The 18,126-nt window shown below is 49.7% G+C and overlaps 7 protein-coding genes across 7 annotated transcripts; 1 reads left to right on the forward strand and 6 right to left on the reverse strand.

Annotated features, from left to right (window-relative positions):
- Nucleotides 1-264: 264 nt before the first annotated feature.
- AFUA_4G13500 (hexadecenal dehydrogenase) lies at nt 265-2,555 on the reverse strand (the record flags this gene model as incomplete). Its single annotated transcript, XM_746388.2, has 5 exons — nt 2,292-2,555; nt 1,991-2,221; nt 1,129-1,928; nt 688-1,047; nt 265-314 (listed from the first exon to the last, which is right to left on the reverse strand). The coding sequence occupies exons 1-5, from the start codon at nt 2,435-2,437 to the stop codon at nt 265-267; spliced, it is 1,587 nt and encodes a 528-aa protein (XP_751481.2). The 5' UTR covers nt 2,438-2,555.
- Nucleotides 2,556-2,575: 20 nt separating this feature from the next.
- AFUA_4G13510 (isocitrate lyase 1) lies at nt 2,576-5,926 on the reverse strand. Its single transcript, XM_746387.2, has 4 exons — nt 5,121-5,926; nt 4,909-5,064; nt 4,502-4,844; nt 2,576-4,443 (listed from the first exon to the last, which is right to left on the reverse strand). The coding sequence occupies exons 1-4, from the start codon at nt 5,322-5,324 to the stop codon at nt 3,530-3,532; spliced, it is 1,617 nt and encodes a 538-aa protein (XP_751480.1). The 5' UTR covers nt 5,325-5,926; the 3' UTR covers nt 2,576-3,529.
- Nucleotides 5,927-6,764: 838 nt separating this feature from the next.
- On the reverse strand, nt 6,765-8,285 carry AFUA_4G13520 (oxidoreductase, short-chain dehydrogenase/reductase family; the record flags this gene model as incomplete). Its single annotated transcript, XM_746386.2, is given in 7 exon segments — nt 6,765-7,042; nt 7,114-7,232; nt 7,281-7,371; nt 7,587-7,654; nt 7,770-8,025; nt 8,043-8,082; nt 8,136-8,285. The coding sequence occupies 7 exon segments, from the start codon at nt 8,283-8,285 to the stop codon at nt 6,939-6,941; spliced, it is 828 nt and encodes a 275-aa protein (XP_751479.1). The 3' UTR covers nt 6,765-6,938.
- Nucleotides 8,286-8,775: 490 nt separating this feature from the next.
- Nucleotides 8,776-12,060, reverse strand: nth1 (alpha,alpha-trehalase; the record flags this gene model as incomplete). Its single annotated transcript, XM_746385.1, has 8 exons — nt 8,776-8,905; nt 8,960-10,701; nt 10,779-10,874; nt 10,975-11,037; nt 11,121-11,225; nt 11,506-11,586; nt 11,690-11,702; nt 11,963-12,060. The coding sequence occupies 8 exons, from the start codon at nt 12,058-12,060 to the stop codon at nt 8,776-8,778; spliced, it is 2,328 nt and encodes a 775-aa protein (XP_751478.1).
- A 108-nt stretch (nt 12,061-12,168) lies between these two features.
- On the reverse strand, nt 12,169-14,266 carry AFUA_4G13540 (putative potassium uptake transporter; the record flags this gene model as incomplete). The annotated part of the gene is made up of 6 exons (XM_746384.1): nt 12,169-12,418; nt 12,470-12,513; nt 12,568-13,285; nt 13,356-13,470; nt 13,525-13,860; nt 14,161-14,266. The coding sequence occupies 6 exons, from the start codon at nt 14,264-14,266 to the stop codon at nt 12,169-12,171; spliced, it is 1,569 nt and encodes a 522-aa protein (XP_751477.1).
- Nucleotides 14,267-15,407: 1,141 nt separating this feature from the next.
- Nucleotides 15,408-16,761, reverse strand: AFUA_4G13550 (short chain dehydrogenase/reductase family). The gene is made up of 4 exons (XM_746383.2): nt 16,597-16,761; nt 16,301-16,535; nt 15,939-16,242; nt 15,408-15,876 (listed from the first exon to the last, which is right to left on the reverse strand). The coding sequence occupies exons 1-4, from the start codon at nt 16,624-16,626 to the stop codon at nt 15,657-15,659; spliced, it is 789 nt and encodes a 262-aa protein (XP_751476.1). The 5' UTR covers nt 16,627-16,761; the 3' UTR covers nt 15,408-15,656.
- Nucleotides 16,762-17,128: 367 nt separating this feature from the next.
- AFUA_4G13560 (deubiquitinase OTU2) lies at nt 17,129-18,124 on the forward strand (the record flags this gene model as incomplete). Its single annotated transcript, XM_746382.1, has 1 exon — nt 17,129-18,124. One exon carries the CDS (start codon nt 17,129-17,131, stop codon nt 18,122-18,124), a length of 996 nt encoding a protein of 331 aa, XP_751475.1.
- Between the last annotated feature and the right edge of the window lie 2 nt (nt 18,125-18,126).

Here is an 18,126-nt window from a genome sequence, read left to right on the forward strand (position 1 = left end):
GAGATGAGTCATGATACATCATTACTTTGCAATATACAGTGTTCGCAGGATCTAGCTACGAAGATAAAATCGGGGTTTGCGACCCGCGATGACAATGGTACTGACATTATGACATGCGCAAATTCAAGATGCCGGTGTCAGATTCAGGCTATATCATGGACCAATTTTGTATAACAGTACACATAACGGAAAGTGATAAAAATGCCGTATCAAGTAGCGATCTGCCAACTCAGAAAAGAAAGATACATCCATCACACACTACCTTTAGAGTTTCGATGCTCGACGTTCGAGGATTTGTAACACAATATAGGCCACTAGATATTCATAAAAACGTAAGTAGATGCATTAAATCAAGATTTATTATAAGAATTAGATGATTAGATCATTATCGGTAGATGTCGAATGTAAGGGTATCTCCAAGCCGCCGGGTATCCAGAACATCATTCAAGAGGCCAAGAACTGAACAAAAAGCAAAATTGAAAGAGAGAGCGAGGAAATGTAGTAGAGCGAGTGACCGAGAGAGTAAGACTCCTCGAGAGCGTTTGCAGGTGTGAAGGGCGGAGCGGGGAAGAGTTCACTCTCGGTCTGCCGAGTAACGCGGAGAAGTGAGAAGTCGGGAACAACGATATACATCACAGGCGGCAGAGAGGGTTGTGGGTAGACAGAAATAAAGATAGATTTACTCACCAGCTGCAACAACTGCTGCCCTGCCGGCACCAGCCTTCGCGGTTCCCCCGCCGAGAGTAAGGATTGTGCGCAGCCAGCCGAACCGAAGCTTATTGCCGTCGCGATCGAAATCGGGCACCAAGGTACTGGCGACTTTGAACTTGCTAAGTTTTCCGGCATACGGAGGGTACCGGATCGAGAGGATCGCCTCGAGCCAGCCGGGGCTGGTGGTGATGGGGCGACGGTGCACGAAGACGTCGAAACTGGCCTTTCCTCTGTAGGCGCCGTGGCCACTCTCCCCGACACCACCGAAGGGAAGCGTGGGGATGTGCAGGGCGGCATCGTTGACGGCAGCGCCGCCGGAGCGAGTCATGGAAAGGACTGTAGATCACGTCAGATGGGTTGGTCCTGTGTCAAGTATGGTTGCAGGGTTTTGCCTAGGGGAAAGTGTGGTGGACCTACTCTTGTCGGTATCGGCCTTGTTACCGAAGGGGTATACACCCAGAGGAGTGCTCTGGATGCTGTTGGCGATATTGACGGCCTCCTCGAGGTTGTCGACGGGAAGGATGGGAATCAATGGGCCAAAGCTCTCCTGGACGATGAGCGAGTCGTCGGGCGAATCGACCTGGACAAGGGTCGGTTCGATGAACCTTTCGTTCTCGTCCATGGTTCCTCCCATGAGGATCTTTCCCTTAGAGTTATCGATCATGGACTTCAGCTTACGGAAGGCACCCTCGTTGATGATGCGAGAGTAATCCGGCGATGCTTTAGCGCCCTGGGGGTAGAATTCCTTGTAGGCCTTCTTGAACTCCTCAACCACAGCGGGCAAGATGGCTCTGTCCACCAAGAGGTAGTTCTGCGATGTGCAAATCTGGCCGGCATTCAACGTTTTACCCCACAGCATACGGCGCGCAACCAGTCTAGGGTTGGCATTCTTGGTGATGATGGCGGGGTTGATGCCGCCCAGTTCCAGCACAACGGGAGTCAGATGAGGAGCGGCTGCTTTGGCGATGATACGGCCGACGTTGGCGCCTCCGGTAAAGAAGATCTTGTCCCATCGTTCAGCAAGCAAGGCCTGGACCTCCGTGGGTCCACCTTGAACCAGCGTGTAGCATGACGGGTCGAGAGAAGCCTCCACAATCTGCTGCATGACGGCGGCGCACTTGGGGGAATTCTCGCTAGGCTTGATTACCACAGTATTACCAGCAGCAATAGCGCCAATGACCGGTCCAAGAGTCAATTGAAAGGGGAAGTTGAATGCACTTTATTAGAACCGCCGAGCGTTAGTATATAGTCTGGCAAGTCGCAAATCGCTAGCTCATACCCAATGACCAGAACACAACCCAGCGGGTCTTTACGGATCTTAGGGTTCATAAATTTGTAGTTGAAGTCGATGTCCTCGGCCTTCTCATCCTTAACCCATTTGTGAAGATTCCGGCTCACAAACACGATGTCATTCTCCATCCATAAACTCTCGGCGACTTCGGACTCGAAACGTGGCCTGCCCAGATCCTGGGCCAAGGCCTCGACGATCTGCTCCTCATGGTCCTTGATACTGAAAAGAAAGGCATGATTTATTAGAAAGAAGCCCCAAAAACAAATGAGTGGGTGGATGGTTCACTCACGCCCAGTAGAGCTTGCGAAGCTGCTTCAAACGAAATTCGACATCGCGCGTCTTGTGCTCTAGAAACGACTTGCGCAGTCTTGAGGTGCGCTCCTGGATATCTTCAATAGGAGTAAATTGAAGAGGGGGAATGTCCGACGCAACCATGATGGAAAAGGGGTAAAAGTTGAAGGGTGACAAGTTACAACTGAGAAGAGGAATTTCAGGGCGGGGATGGGCGGGACAGGAGCTGAGCTATATAGATGGGAGCTTAGTACAAGCGGATGATTGTTTTAAGGAGAAGAGGGTCAAAACGTTTAAGATTATATGACTGGATACTACCTAACTTAATTCATCCATCCATCTATCTATCTATCCAAATGTTCCTTCATCTGTTCTTCAGGAGGGCTAGACTGATCATGTCCGTCGTCACCACATGCATCAAGCCGCTAGAAGCTCAACGCTCTTCCCCTCGCTTTGTCCATCTTTGAACCGCGGCAACTCCATTCTCTCTTCCCTTCATCCATGGGTTGCACCGTCACCATCACTATAATGACATCGATCTATCCACTAAAAGGGCAATACCCTTCATACAGTTGATCACTCGAGTTCCAATAATCTCAGCTCCTAGAAGATTTTCATAGAAGAGGTGCTGGCTTCATTCTGCAGCATCATCCCCAACCATGGGATCTTCATTGTTATGCTTCCTTGGATTCGGAGTGACTCCACATGATCTGCAGCGCCCTCGCAACGGTCTCTCAATCTGTCAACTTGACCGGAGCAATAGTTCGGCCGAGGCGCTGTGGGTTTTGTCCAAAAGTCGCCGTTTATCATCAGACACATGGATCCTCTCACCTTGTGTGGCCAATAACTAGCCAGAAGCAAATCCTGCTAAGACCGCAGTAGTCCGTTTGGAGTACAAAGTAGTCTCCCATGCAAATTCGGAATCTCAGGAGTGCCATAATCCCGGATCTTTGCTGTTTTGTTTACAATGAACCAGAAATCTCGAGAGAATGTGTTATGGAATACTCAACGGACTTTTAAGAATGAAACGATTTTGATGCGACTATCCAGGTATTGGCTTTCTCTGTATGAGAAGACATCTTCCAAACAAAAACTCCCAAGATCCCAATGCGTACAGTCTACTGTACACTGACAAGACTTGACAGCGTCAAGAGCAAGGTGTCAGATAGAACAAAAAAAAATATTAAACGTCAGTGTCATGAGAAATTTTCAGGCGGCTCTTGACTATCCACCATCTCAGTGCTTGAACTGATCCTCTGTCACACCCTTACCCATGGCGGCGGTGCTGCTGACACCGCCGGTGAGCATCTTCAACATGTTATCCACATAGTTGGCACCACTCCATTTCTGGTGGGTCACCACGTCCACACCCTGCTCCATCTCGGGTTCCTGCACCAGTTCACCGTACGCGCGCATTCCCTGTTTCGCGTAGGCCCTGGCGAACTGGTCGGAGATGAGCGCGGTAGTGTGTAGACCAGCCAGGGTGATGAACTGCCAGGCATAGCCCAGAGCGCCGAGTCTCTTGATGTAAGTCTCCTGCTCCTCACGCGGCATAGCCTTCTTCCAGTTGAAGGATGGCGACAAGTTGTACGCCAGCTTCTGTTCGGGCCAGACGGCGTGGACACCGTCGGCAAACTCCTTCGCCTGAGCGTAATCAGGGAGCTTACTCTCCATCCAGATCAGGTCCGCGAACGGAGCATAGGCAACAGCACGGTTGATAGCGCACTGCGTTCCTCCCTGGTACCGGTAGTAGCCCTCCCGAGTGCGGGGAGCATCCCAGTCCCAGTAGATGTCAACGCCCGTGATGCCCTTGGCGATCGCACGCGCCTCACTGTTGCTCTTGCCCTTAGCGGCAGTCAGGTACTCCTTGATGAGGGCATCCTTGTTGACGTGCACGCCCGCCTTGATTGTGTCAACGACAGCATCGTCGAACAGTTTCAGACCAGCTTGGGCAATCCATTGATCCTCGATGGCCTGGAGCTCTTCGCCAGTCTTGCCAGCCTGCTCACCAGCCAGCATGAGGTCGTTCAGTGGCTGCAGGTTGGGATTGGTAGAGCCAACGATGAAGGCGTGATCGCGGTGGTCGATGGTAGAGGTGATGAGTGTTGCGGCTTCAGAGTCGGTACGGGCGATGGCAAGCAGGTCGGTTCCTGCGGTCTTGTCAGCTGAGATTCTGGTGGAATGGGCAATCTGCATGTGTCTACTCACCCATGATATCTGCCTGCGCGCGGATGGCAACCAGACGGTTGATGTGCTCGCTAATAGGGACGAGAACCTTTCCGGCCATGTGACCACACTTCTTCGTACCAGGGGCCTGATCTTCAATGTGGATTCCGGCAGCGCCTCTCTCGATGAACAGCTTGGTCAGTTTCATAACAGCAGTGAGACCACCATGGCCGGTATCAGCATCGGCGATGATGGGACGCAGGTAGTCGATGTTAGGCAGCTTGCTCCGCTGGTCCTTGGGGGTTGTGATGCGTTCCTCGCGTTGTTTCCGGTCATGGAACAGCTGTGCCATGAACAGCTGGTTTACCTTGTTGGGGACAGTGTTCTGCGCAATACGGAATTAGCACGAGCCCAACAGAGCATAGGATCGAGGCTAAATACGAGCTTACCATGGGGTAATCAGCGAGATCGGGGGAGGGTTCATCGGTAGACGAGGCGGTGGAAGAGCTCTGCCAGCCGGAAACGTAGACGGTGTCGAGGTACTTGGCCATCTGGGTGAGCATTGTTGGTTCCAGACAGCCATAGGTGAAACTGGCAACTTTTTTCTGGAGAGGATAAAGGTCAGTGATGTTGCTCTGTCACTGCGTTCAAACCTGCGTACCTCAAAGTTGCTTTCCAGGATCTTCCAAAGCTTCTTGCTCTGGTCATTGGAGGGGTAATGGATCTTCAGGTTTCCACGCTTCGCCACGATCTGCTCTGCAGTGTACGGGCGTTTTGTGTACCTCCATCTCGAGTCTTTCCACCAGGCCTTGACGGCTTGGACGTCGTCCCAGTATTTCTGGTCTTCGTCTTCAAGGAAACCCATTGTGACAGGTATGAAGAGGTTTCAAGGAGTGGGAGTTGGAACAAATTCACCACAGAAAGGTTGATTGATAGCAGTAATATAAACAGTAGCTAACCCTACACTAGGAGGAACATGCAAGACAAGGTATTAAAGAAGAACCGAACCCCAGAGAGGAGAGAGGAGAGTAGGTCAGGCTGGAGGAGAAACAGGTAGAGAAGAGAATTGCAGTCTCAATCCAGAATCACAAGCCAGAAACCAGGGTACTTATTACATTTTGAAGCATGCGCCATCGCGAATGCGTCAGAAGGTCTATGGTCGGTAATCGCTCGGCTCAGCGGGACAACGAGGAATCCAATGCGGGCCAGCCATATGAGCCATTGCACTATTAGTGAATTGAGTACCAGAAAAGTTTCGCAAACCACGGGGATTCATTCGTTGACTTGCTCATCAGGAAATTTGAGTTAATCATGTTCCAAATTCACAAGCTAGCCCCGAGAATCGGCCAAGCTCACTGGTGGTGGCTCGGGAGAGAGGATCGAGACTTGCTGGTGATCCTCGGTCTAATGGACGCAGTAAAACAGGAGTGTCTGTTTCAACACTCATTTGCCACACAACCATTTTGCATGCGACTGACTGATATAATGCCGAATCGGTATTCATATCTGAACGCTTTTACTAGTCGAGCATCTCTCGAGGCAATATCAAGTTCAATTCGAATTTCAATGAAATGCTATGGAGCTGGAAAGCCAGAATATCAACTGCGACAGGATGACGTAAAAACATGTGCCAGATGTATGACAGTACATGACAGTATCAAACAATGTACCTCATGTAGATCGGTTCTCAAACACCAGACAGTCCAGGAGCACATTCCCTAATACCGATTCTCGGAGCTTTAGCAACATTGTCAGGCATTATCAAATCATACTATGCTTAAGAGGAATATCCCCCGAATGTTCCTGTCCTTCTGCTCCGTACAATCCGGTGAACTCGGTGCCGATATCAGAACCTGAGTCATCTCAAGTATCGATGTCAGACCCCGGTAATTGGACCCCACATACATACGGTTACCATCATGGAGCTTAAATCTTACACAACCTCAAGTGTGTATGCCTCAGGCAGTGTACAACGTCACAGCTTTAATCAGAACAAGTAGATACAAGAACACTACAAATGTACAAGAAGTTCGAATACTTGGATATGTTCTCCGTATCTACAGTGAAATAAAACAGCAACATATTCGAAAAGTACCTAAGGTACCTAGGTAGGCTGTAGGCATCAACCTCGGCCCAGCGAGCACCAATCACAGGCCCGGAATGCTTCGTCCAGGAATGACTCGCATCTGTCCAAAGGATCACGAAAATCAGCCTCGGGAAAACAAGGAGGTGGAATGCGATCTGTTCCCGTTTAATTGTCGACGAAAATGCCATCATCGTCTTTCTGATCGACGACTGGATAGATACTTGATATAGTAGCTATTTTGGGCATATTTCCGCCTGGAGACGGGGATGCTCTGAGTAGACTGCTGTGTGGAATCTTCACATGCAAGTCGTATATCAGGTCGCATTTACATTTACATCTAATCTAAAAAACAGTCACGAGGCATATTGCTGCAACAGGCACTGGACTAGACTACTAGTATGTGAACTTCTCGCCAACTAATTCCTCGCTCAGCTTCCATAATCGCTCTGCTTCAAGCGCACTCGTAGCCCATGGCTTGACAGGGTCGACCCACGGGCCTGTAACATGGCAGTCAGTCAGGTACTTGCCGTTGAGCGGAGCACTCAATCGTGCCGGACAAGACTCTTACCAGCAAGATCAAGATCAAGAGCTGCATAGACATGGGCCGAGACGCCTGTCTCCAATGGTTTCGGGTCCAGCCCCTTCCAGCCTTCTGGGTCACCCCTCGCGCGGTCGTGAGCAGCTGTCCTGTCAGTCAGACATAAAGATCGAGAAACCCCAGAAAGTGAAAGGCACATTCCGAGCTCCTCGAAGCTCCCGTCCAGATCTTCGAGAAGGTAAGGTGGTTGGCAAGATTCGTGAAGGTCACCCCATGGTGCAGACTGAACTCAAGAAGGTTCCGGGCCGCAAGCCTTCTCAGCCAGAGAGACGGTCTTGGGCATATTCACCGTATTGGTTTGCCCCTGTGAAAGGTATCTATTGTATACCTAACCATTCTGACCACATCACAGCAGAACAAAAGATCCAAGCGCCATCCACATCAAAGTTACAATCCAGAAACCTAATCCCACTCAGCCGATGCTCATCACTAGCAATGATAACAATCCTCGGACTCTTCGCCGCCAGCACTTAGCACCTTCCCCATAATCAAGTACGCCAGAAGGAATGGCCTGAGATGGTTCGTCGCGGACTGCGGCTCAATGCCCTCCGCAGAAAGCGCATGCTCCGTCGCCATAGACCGTGGCGTTGTTAACCACTACATCGATTGCAGGGATATCATCTTACGAGTGGATTTGCGACGCTGCTCGCCGGAAGCTATCCAAGGCGGCTAGATCGATCTCGAGGTGGGTCTCGACGCTTGGGTGAGAAGCCTTGATCTCGTCAGCTGCCTGCTGGATTTTGCTCCTGTTGCGACCGGCGAGGTTGAGGCATCTCGGTCCGGCGGCTGCGATGGACTGTGCGAAGTGGCTGCCTAGTGAGCCCGGGGAGACGCCGGTGGTGAAAATGACTTTGCCTTTGATGTCGCCGGCATAGTTCTGGACTAGTAAGTGGGCATGCCCTTGTCAATGGGCGACATGGGTGTAGGTGCGAAGGATTTCTTCATTGAGCTTGTGGCTGTACATCTCGAGACCATGTGGTTTGTTTATATACGTAGGGCCATGCTGCGTGGCAATCTGGCAGATGCAAGATGCCACTCTTGGGGTATGCGCAGATGCATCCTGCTGACTGCGGGAATAGCTTGTTTATCTCCAACGTAGATTCTTGCAACGTGATGGTGTCTTTATGCGGGACTAGATTCATCAAAATTCAAAGAGTTTATGAATGAGATGACGATGCTATTGAGAACGAGTCGATTATACCTATAGAAGTACTCTATGTGGATGTTCCCGCCAGAGACAAACTATCTTGACTCCGAAAACAGATGGCAATTTGAGTAAATGACTGGACTTGGAAAGAGAGACGTTCAAATGGAAATCAGTTTTCCGTTCCTTTCTGTTTACGCTGACATGGCTGGGAGAAGCATGCCGACTGGGATGACAAGAGGATAGCATCTGCAAAATCCAGGAACACACCAAACTCCATGGTGCCTCAAAGGGTCTTCTGCATCCAATTCACTCGATTGAATATTGAGAAATGAGCCGCAATATGACGATTAAAATGATAATACCGACGAAACGAGAAATCAACCTGCCGCAAATCATGGCGAATGCTTCTCTAACCAGTAGTAAAGCATTCTCCGAAGAAAGGGGAAGCCTGAAAACTGGAAATAGTAAGCGTCGAGTCACCGATTCTAATAAGCGTCCTGCACGGCTATAGCTTTGCTGTACGTCTCCCAAGGGGTAATGGCTCCCAGCGCGCGCCGTTGATGAGCGTTTAGGAACTCCAGGCCGTACACATAACTGGCATTGACCCAGCCAAACCTGTATTCAATCGTCAGCCATCTGATGCGGGTGGCGGACGACATGCAAACTTACCCTTCGCGAGGCGCACCCTTGAAATCTACACCCTGGTTGCCATATTCGGCATCGACCCGGTGTGGATCGATGGGCCGGGTGACGTCGTATTTCTCGACGACAACACCGTTGAAGTCGACAAAGGCCTTGGTGATCATGAACAACCACTTGTAGGCCAGACGCTCAGCTTCCTCCTGGTAGCCGTATCTCAGTAGGCCCGTCCATGCCAACATCTGCTGCGGAGCCCAACCGTACGGGTAGTCCCATTGCCGGTTGGGTCTGTCCAGGCCTACAGCACCGCGGGACTCCTCGGTTCCGGATACCAAGCCACCGTAAACCTCAAATCTGGGCAAAGCCTTCCTCACCAATTCTGCCGCCTGGTGCGGTGTCGCAAGTCCGGCCCACATGGCCCAGAATGTTGTGGCGCTCTCATAGGTCGTCCGCTTCTGCAGAACCGTGTCATAGTCGAAATACATGCCCTTCTCTTCATCCCAGAGGTAGGTATCCATCCGCACCTTGCGTCGTCTTGCACGACGATCCCACACAGAGGATGACTCACTTTCGATATCCTTGGTCGACTCAGTGCGGAATTCCGGAGGGATCTCTAGCCTGTCTTTGAAATAGGTCCGAATAATCCTGGCGATATCGACCTCGTACTTGTACAAAAGAGAGTTCAAGTCTACCGTGGCCAAATTGGCGCAGACTCTCTCGAGACGGTAGCTGGTATCATGGCCCGATTCACGGACGGCCCTATCGTGCAAGAAATATTCGTCGAGCTCAGGTTCCTGCACTCTGCCCTCGTTGTAAGCCTGGACAAACTCCTTGAAAGTCATACCATGCTTTTCAGCATATGGAGTGAGGATATGCGTGAAATGAGTCGGTTCAGTTTCGGGAGGGACACCTCTTCCTTCTGGACGGTACCTCGACAGACCCGACAGCTCGTCATACCGCGGTGCAGCTGTCCAGACGCTGTAATATTCCTTAATCGCAGCAAGTGTTGCGTTGCGAAGGAAATCCATTGCGTCCGGCTCATTCTTGATACGCTCATAGACACGCAGGGCCATGTCGGTCAAGAACGGTGGCTGCGAACGGGTGAGGTAGTATGAGCGGTTGGCATTCAATATCTTGCCGTAGTGCTTGATGCAGAAGCAAAAGTTGATGACCATGGCCTTGGCCAAGTCCACTCGGTTGCTGACCAACAAGCCGAGAGACTCCATATAACTGTCCCACCCATACAGTTCGTTGAATCTTCCTCCTGGGACAACAAACGGCACGCCGACGCATTCAGTCTTTTGGGTGGATTCATTGTATTTCTTCTGCATTGCCAACGCGAGCAATCCAGGTTTGGAGTTAAGATCCCTCACATAGTCCGGTGTAATGTTCTCCTCGAGCATCTGCACATCAAGTCGCAACTCGGGGTGCTCCTTGGCAATCCCCTTGTAGTACTCGAACTGCTCGGGGGCACCGTGGGGGACATAGATTCGAGGCCGCGGGTCCTCAGTCCAATCTTTGGGATCCCTACCGGCGACTTCAATATTCGAACCATCAATGCGACGAGTGAGAGCGTCCCAAAATGAATTCTTGATAAGGCGAGATAGACGTGCAACAGGGTTCTCGCTCAAACGAGCTTCGTCGAGAATGATGTGCTTCCTCCCATAGTCTTTGGCGATGGTGAGCTCCTGGAGAAGATTGGAGAGCATGTACGTTCCTCGCACATCGAATCGGTTGTACCCGGATGACGCAGCGGTTCCTACTGATAACACCTGGATAGCACCAATCAGCCGTCGCTCGAAATATGACTTGCACCGTTCCGGGCCAATAGCCAGACCAAGCCACATACCTTCGGTCCAGCATCCTCAATCGTTATCTGCATGTTCCTGTCCGTATCCTCCCTTTCTAACAAGCTCTGCAGGGTTGCGTCGACGTCGATAAGGAACTTTCGTGGTTGTGCGGAGGGTTCATCTGTTAGGCACGTGCAGGTCAGTCACCGCAACTTTGCTCTCAGTTTGTTCTTCGCAGGGGCTTCAGATACATACCATGGCTACCTCTCCTGGCAGGTATTCTGCCCAGAAGATCCTGAATATCTTCGCGGTTGAATGCTTTCAAAGTCTATATGTATGATACCGAAATAATTAGCAAAACGCCCCGGTCTCCAATATGTCGTAAGCATATTGTAACTCACCGAAGAAAATGCACGCCTGCGGTCTCGAATCCGCGCAAGTGAGTCCTCGTCCCCATAATAGATGTCAGGATCAGAAAACGGATCGAGGGAATTCGTTCGTTGATGCTGTGTATTGGACGAGCTCATCGTCTGTTGGTCGTGGAAAAATAAATGGAAGCGATCTCGGAGTCAAAAAGGCTAAAATAATGATCAGAGCAAGGATTGTTGGCTGAACGAGGTGCAACGAGATCAATAACCCGCGCCGAAAGTCGTCCGTGGCGTTCTTGCTGTGTCCCTGAAAAAATTGCTATGATGCTTAGTGTCTGAATTCCAGCTTGCAGCACAGAGTGAAAGTTCTCAGTGATAAGTGACAAAGGGAGAAAGATAGACAAAGGGGTGTTCCCACACGAATTGGCCACACCGATTGATTATTAGTTACCACAGACGACGGACGGAGGAATGACAATGTGCTCCGTGGGGGGAAGCACTGTTATTTTCTTTTTTTATTTTTCTTCGGATTCCGCTAGATTTGGCTTTCTTTCCCTTCCCTATCCAAATGACTTCCGAAGCTGGCCTTTCTTGAGTATTACCTGAGCAATCCAACTTTGGTAATGATAAAGAAGTTCATTGTGCTGGTATGACGGCATAAGTGAACGGATGATGTCGCCCACTCCACAGGGCTCCATCATCTACATCATTGCCGCTCATCACTTCTGTGTTTCGTAGCCTGTAGGGTGGCCGCAGTGTCAAAGAATGTTATCAATAGTAGTCTTGACAAGGATATGCTCGAATCGAGAACGTGCAAATGGAGAGGGAGGGGCTGAATGAAATAAATATTATCGAGTCAACAAATCATAAACTACAGATCGGAGCGAAGAATAGGAGGGAAATGCGTCGAAATCGGTTGGTTTCGAACACGAACGCTTGTATATAACTCTACCAGTGTCGACCGCCGGTGCATATGATAGATCGAAGGCCTATACCAGAGATATCACCAACATCAATCCAATATTAATTCAGACTACTCGCTTGGAGATGCCATTCCTCGATTATACTTCCATAACGCTCACTATTTTGTATGGTAGCGTCTAAAACTGTTCAGTGTTTGAGATTGACGTGCAGCAAAAGACTCATCAAGTCCGTCATCTCCCGCAATGCGTTCACCAGGAAGCAGTATCGCGCGGTCGAGTTGAACAGGCAGTCCACGATGGCGTCCTCGTATCATCATGGCACAGATGACGATTTTGCTAAAGACGCTAAATTGTCCACAAAATGAGGTGGTCACATTGGGGTATCCTAGACTGAGACCAACATTTCCACTGCAACGCGTCAGACATCCTCGGAAGGAAAGGACTAGATACTGTACTCACTATGCAGAGACAACCTCAAAGAATATTGCAAACACGCTGAAGCCCTGCAAGAAGTCAGTGGTGCGAGCCCTAAAACCGAAACAAGGCTGGAAACCGACAGGTTCCGAAGGGTCCATGATCCTCCGTGCCTCGGTGGCACAGATACAGAAAATCCCAATAAATATATACCAAAGATCAAAGCTGAGTTGATTGCGCATATGCGTCGTCACGTAGTTAATTCCATTATTCTCATCCAGCTCATCCTCATTAGAGGGATATAGCCCAAGAGCACGTTCCTCATATGTATTCGAAGCACGGATGCTGATAGCAATCGGAAAGATTGAAATGTACATCATGACTAGTAAGCTGAATTGGACTGCAGGGTTCACTTCTGCGAGGTTGAAGGACGAAGTTCCCGTATGGCGTGCCGAAGCAGCCTGAAAAATGGCCGCGAGGATGCGATGCTTACCGGATAGAGTGTTGACAGCCGGATTATGGAGATCAAGCAGCACAATGAGCAAGACATCCACAAAGTTTAACACAAAAAGGATCCCAAAGAGCACCCATGTCGGTCGACTACGGAAGAGCAGCGTGTAGCAACGGCGTGGATAATTTAATAAGAAGCTTAGCGGCTCCCTGTTGGACGAGTGTTTCGGGGAGCATTTGAACATGATCCAGATGACGAGGCGTAGAAAGCAGGGGTACATAGTATGTCCTGCGTAGGCGAGAAAGCTCATGATGAACATCGGAAATGCTGCATCTCGAAACGATATCATCGAGTCAGGAGTGAGCGTGAATCCTAGGTTGTCAACCATCGTCTGGGATGTGTACAGGGCCCTGCCGGCGGCGAACATAGTAAGCCTTGCTGATTTTGGACTGTCAGATGCTCATGCAGCAGCAAGCCTACCACCAGACGTTTCCTTGTCCGCATTCCTTCAAATAGTCCCTGTATTTGGGATCCGCATATTGAATCCAAGGCACGAGGCAAATGACACCAAATACATGGAGGCCAACAAAATAGCCTATGCACATATGTCAGGTTCTCTGTACGGAATTTATCTCAAGTTTACTCTCACCCAGCGTTATTTTGAGAAGTAGCCGAAGGCTGCGGTACTCTATTCCTCCCAGAGCCTCCCTATCTTCAGGGGTTAGGTTATAGAACTTTGAGTTTCTGCCGAGACTGGCCTGTGAGGACAGTTGCGGTAGCTCCGGGTCTCTAGCAAGCGAGGTGATCCTTCTAGTCTGTCGCTCTTGAGATCTAGAGGGATAAGATCCAAGCACAAACATCGACGAAGCAACACGCTCCAGCGGGATGCCACTGACCAAAGTTCGGTGGCGAGCTATATCGGTCTGATGATCATCATCGACGTGTGCAAAATGGTCTGATGTTGACAGAGTATTAGTGTTTACGTCTCTATGAAGATATAGAGATCATACCATGGTCGTTTATCTCCGTGATAGCATGACCTTGACCCTGTCAGCTCAGAACTGAGTTACTCAGCCTAGAACCAGGAATTACCTCTGTCGCGTTCGCGCGGCGAGGGTATGTGTAGAGCTTTTGAGTTGTCTGTAAAGGGAATCTGCTTGTGTTTGGTCGGGTTCTCACCACCATTATTGTCATTGCCCGAGACGCTGCGATCATCTTCCCTGAAAATCCTCCCTTGATGCTTAGACAACCAAGCCGGAGTAAGCAATTTAGTGGAGGTACTCACTTATTGAGCTTCGAGAGATTATCATATAGAGCACTTGAGTGCATATGCGCTGTTTTGGCTTCTGGGGGACGATCGGCATTGATCTTGGATGTCTGCGCTTCTGCATCTTTCGAGCGCAATGATTCTGATTGCAGAAGAGTAGGTGCTTCACGAAGTTAGCAACAAGAAAACCTAGATTTGATTGTAACTGAAAAGCCGTAACACATACCCAGTTTTTTCAGATGCTTCTCGAACCAGTGCAGTCGCACAACGACCACTATAAGATTGATGAACCCAGCGTTGGCCACAATCGGGACAAAGTACAGAAATAGCTGCTGATAGGTCTTCAGCTCCTTCACGTCAACACTATTTTTGATAAATTTTCTATCAGTAAGTGTCTCCTTGACCCCCGGAGTAAGGTCAACAAACGGATTCAGTCCTGATTCTGTCGAGGAGCTTACTCCGAAAAGGTAGGCATCGACTGCACTGAGGTTCCCATATGGGTAAAGGATAACAATCCCTAAGATGCCCAAGGTAATGATGTATGCATCTTATTTCTGATGAGCTTAAATAAATTGACGTAAATAAGATAAGGTTAACGCACAATGCAAGGTTATGAAATTAAGTGGTGGCTTCCACATTCCTAGCTCTCAATATGATGGATCTCGACTGCAACTGGGATATTACCCTCGCAGTCAGAACCCCGATATTTTAAGGGTCCAGGAACCAATGATAAGCTCAATACTCTTGAAACTTTTTTCTTCGTTTAATAAGTGCCCTTGAGGTAGAATGTTAATATGTTCGACTCACGCCGAATTTGCCCATCTACAGCTTTATAGTATAGGGCGCATTAGCTGAGGGATTTGTGAGACCAATCCGAAGCTCACCAAACAGCAACCCCACGCAACTATGAAGCTCCCCTGCGTCTATAAAGCTTCAGATATAAGAGGCATTTATCTTATCCACTGGTTAAAAGATGTGGGAATACGAGCTCTCAAGATTATTTTTACTGCATCAGACCGGAAATGATGAGACCTGAGAGTCGCGGAGGACGATCTGTCAGCCCAAAACCTTCAATTTGATCATGGCGAGACTTGCATGTACCTACCATAACTTTTACGGCACGGTGCAGAAAATGTGCTTAGTTGACTCCTTGATACTGGGGAGTTGGGTTGGTCTATTCACGCCAAGGCAATATTACGCTCTCTGGGAACGGGGCTACGATGGATGTCTTATCTCGCGGAAGTGCCGTGCAAGCTCCTAGAGATCGGTTGAAGCGCAAAAGTTGGCTTAGACACGTGGATATTGTTGACCATGTTCAGCTATTATTATTCCCAGCGGATCAAGGTTACTGTATGCAATTCCCGCTCAACTTCTCATAACAGTGGACGGCAGCCACAACCAAGGGAATGGTCTGATATAAACTCGGCAAGACCTTCTTGAATAGGTTATGATAAGCATGTCCATTCGAACGTTTTTGCTTTTTTAGCCTGCGCTAAGCTGGTTGCGTATCTTGTCTACATCTTCGCAGCAATCGCGCTACCACCGTCCACCGTGATTGTCGCGCCATTGATGTATGCACCAGCCCGACTGCTGAGGAAAAGGCAAGCACCGGCGACATCCTGAGGCGTGCCAATACGGCCCAGTGGGTTAGCGCCTTCAATAGCATCCCGAAATTTCTCCAAGGTGGCGGCCATCATCTTGCTCTCGAAGGGACCGCAAGCAAGGGTGTTGGATCTGTCAAAAAGCCATGTTAGTTTCCTTTTTCGACGCAAGTAACTAGCATAAGGTGTACGGACGTGATATTCCTCTTGCCAAGGTGATGCGCGAGGACACGGCTCAGATGATGTAAGCCAGCCTTGCTCGCGCTGTATGCGAACGTCTCCAGAGCCGGAACCCTCAATCCATCAATGCTACCAATGTTAATGATACGGGCTGGATCATTCGGCGCACCGGCCTTCTCGAGAAGTGGCGTAAGGAGCTTGGTGAGATCAAAGACTCGGTGCAGGTTCAGAGTGAGAACTCTGGTCCATGCAGACGAGGGATACTCATCGTAAGGAGCACCCCAGTTTGACCCGGAGTTGTTCACGAGGACATGAAGCTCTGATAGAGCATGAGATTAGCCTTCCGCCTGAGCAGGGGCCCCCCAAAACCAACTTACTGCTTTCGCGCTTCGCAATCTCCTCAGCTAGCTTCTGGCATTCCTCCTCCTTGTAGAAGTTCGCGGGAATAGCATACGCCTTTCCCCGGCCAATAGCATTCAGCTCCTGCACAGCCTTCTCGCAAGCCTTGGCATCCCGAGACGAGATGTAAACTGTTGCGCCGTTGGTGACGTAACCTTCGGAGATCATACGCCCAATGCCTTTGGCTCCGCCGGTGACCAGCACCACTTTGCCCTACATAAATGTTAGCAATATGCAGAATGTTGGTGCGTAGGCGAAGAGAACCACTACTAACCTCCACATTGAAGAGACTCTGGGTATCCATTACAATAGTGCAAAACGAGATGCTGGTGGGAAAATAGAAAAAGAACGAGGATAATGAATTTCGAAAAAATGTTTCAAGGAAGACCTGTCTTCACCATGATCGAGGCGAGGGAAGCCCTCCTCATATAGTCTAGCTATGATGCTTATCCGACGACCGAGAGACTCTTGCACGGCTTGGCGAAGAATACCGAGGCTGTTCGGAGCGGGAACAACAGAAGCACCGACACATAGACACTATGCCTAATTTAGCACAATCCAGGGCCGTCTGAGCGTTTGTGCGGGGAGGGGCGAATGCTGTTTGATGATTATTCTTCGAGCGCTGCAATTGTTCTACAGTTGTATGGCGTTGGTCCCATAGATGGCATTACCGATCTCAGCATCTCTTAATTGATAACATTTATTTGTCGCATATTTACTCAGTTTAGACTTGCTTCATACCCAAAGATCATAGATTTTTTTTTTTTTTTTGCTTTACCTTGCATTTTGCTTGCGTTTATCTAAAAATGGAAGAACTATTAGCGAAACATCGCAAGGAGCAGAAAGATCTTCAGGCCCGCATCACGCAGAAGAAGAAAGCAGCTACAAAGAAGACACGTCGAGGAGTCAACGAGGAATGCGAGAGGCTGCAGCGAGAGCTCTCCGATCGTCACCAAGCCGAAATTGCAGCGCTCAGCGGCGAACCTATTCAGCCAGTTGATGGCTTCGAAGAACTCAGTCTTCGTGATCCCGATGTTGGAGATGCAGATACAGGAGAGAAATCCACATCAGATGATATGCAAGGCACAGACAGCCTCCCGGAGCCTTCAAAGACCGACTCGACACCAACCTCTCCACCTGCCTCCGCCCCGCGTACGAAGAAACCGAATCGACAAAAGGCTCGTCTAGCACGTCGGGCAGCGGAACAGGCGGCGCAGTCTGCGTTTGCTGCAGAAGAGGCCGCGAAACAGGTTGACCATCGTGGTAACGAAAAGGGGGTGATGGAGGCTGTTTTCAAACGCCTGGGCTTGAAGGAGGTGGAAATCAACCCAGATGGGCACTGTTTATATTCAGCTATTGCCCATCAGCTGGAAGAATCAGGGCTTGGGCTTAGGCCTGATCCACAAAGGGTAGTCATTCAGCCCCAGACGCAGTCTCGGCTTGATACGGTTGCTTCGCCCAAACATGATGGCTACAGAGCGGTTCGAGCAGTGGCAGCGGATTTCATCGTCGAGCACAAGGATGACTTCGAGCCCTTTATGGAGGAGCCGTTTGATTCGTATACCCGGAAGATCAAGCTTACCGCCGAGTGGGGAGGACAGCTGGAGCTGCAGGCGATCGCTCGGGCGTATGGAGTTAATATTAATGTCATCCAAGGCGATGGCAGGATAGAGAAGATCGAAGCCGGCGATATGGATGGGATTGATGAGGAGGAAAGAAACAGGCGGGTCATTTGGTTGGCATACTACCGGCATACGTACGGGCTGGGAGAGCATTACAATGCACTTACGAAGCAATCATAGAG

This window comes from Aspergillus fumigatus, chromosome 4 (assembly GCF_000002655.1).
Source record: "Aspergillus fumigatus Af293 chromosome 4, whole genome shotgun sequence".
NCBI lineage: Eukaryota > Fungi > Ascomycota > Eurotiomycetes > Eurotiales > Aspergillaceae > Aspergillus > Aspergillus fumigatus.

Coding starts and splice junctions, on each gene's coding strand:
- AFUA_4G13550 (XM_746383.2), bottom strand. CDS start 16,626: ATGGATACCCAGAGTCTCTTCAATGTGGAG. Junction 16,243..16,300: donor GATTGCGAAGCGCGAAAGCA/GTAAGTTGGTTT, acceptor ATGCTCTATCAG/AGCTTCATGTCCTCGTGAAC. Junction 15,877..15,938: donor CTTGGCAAGAGGAATATCAC/GTCCGTACACCT, acceptor GCTTTTTGACAG/ATCCAACACCCTTGCTTGCG.
- AFUA_4G13510 (XM_746387.2), bottom strand. CDS start 5,324: ATGGGTTTCCTTGAAGACGAAGACCAGAAATACTGGGACGACGTCCAA. Junction 4,845..4,908: donor ATCTCGCTGATTACCCCATG/GTAAGCTCGTAT, acceptor CGTATTGCGCAG/AACACTGTCCCCAACAAGGT. Junction 4,444..4,501: donor CGCGCAGGCAGATATCATGG/GTGAGTAGACAC, acceptor ACAAGACCGCAG/GAACCGACCTGCTTGCCATC.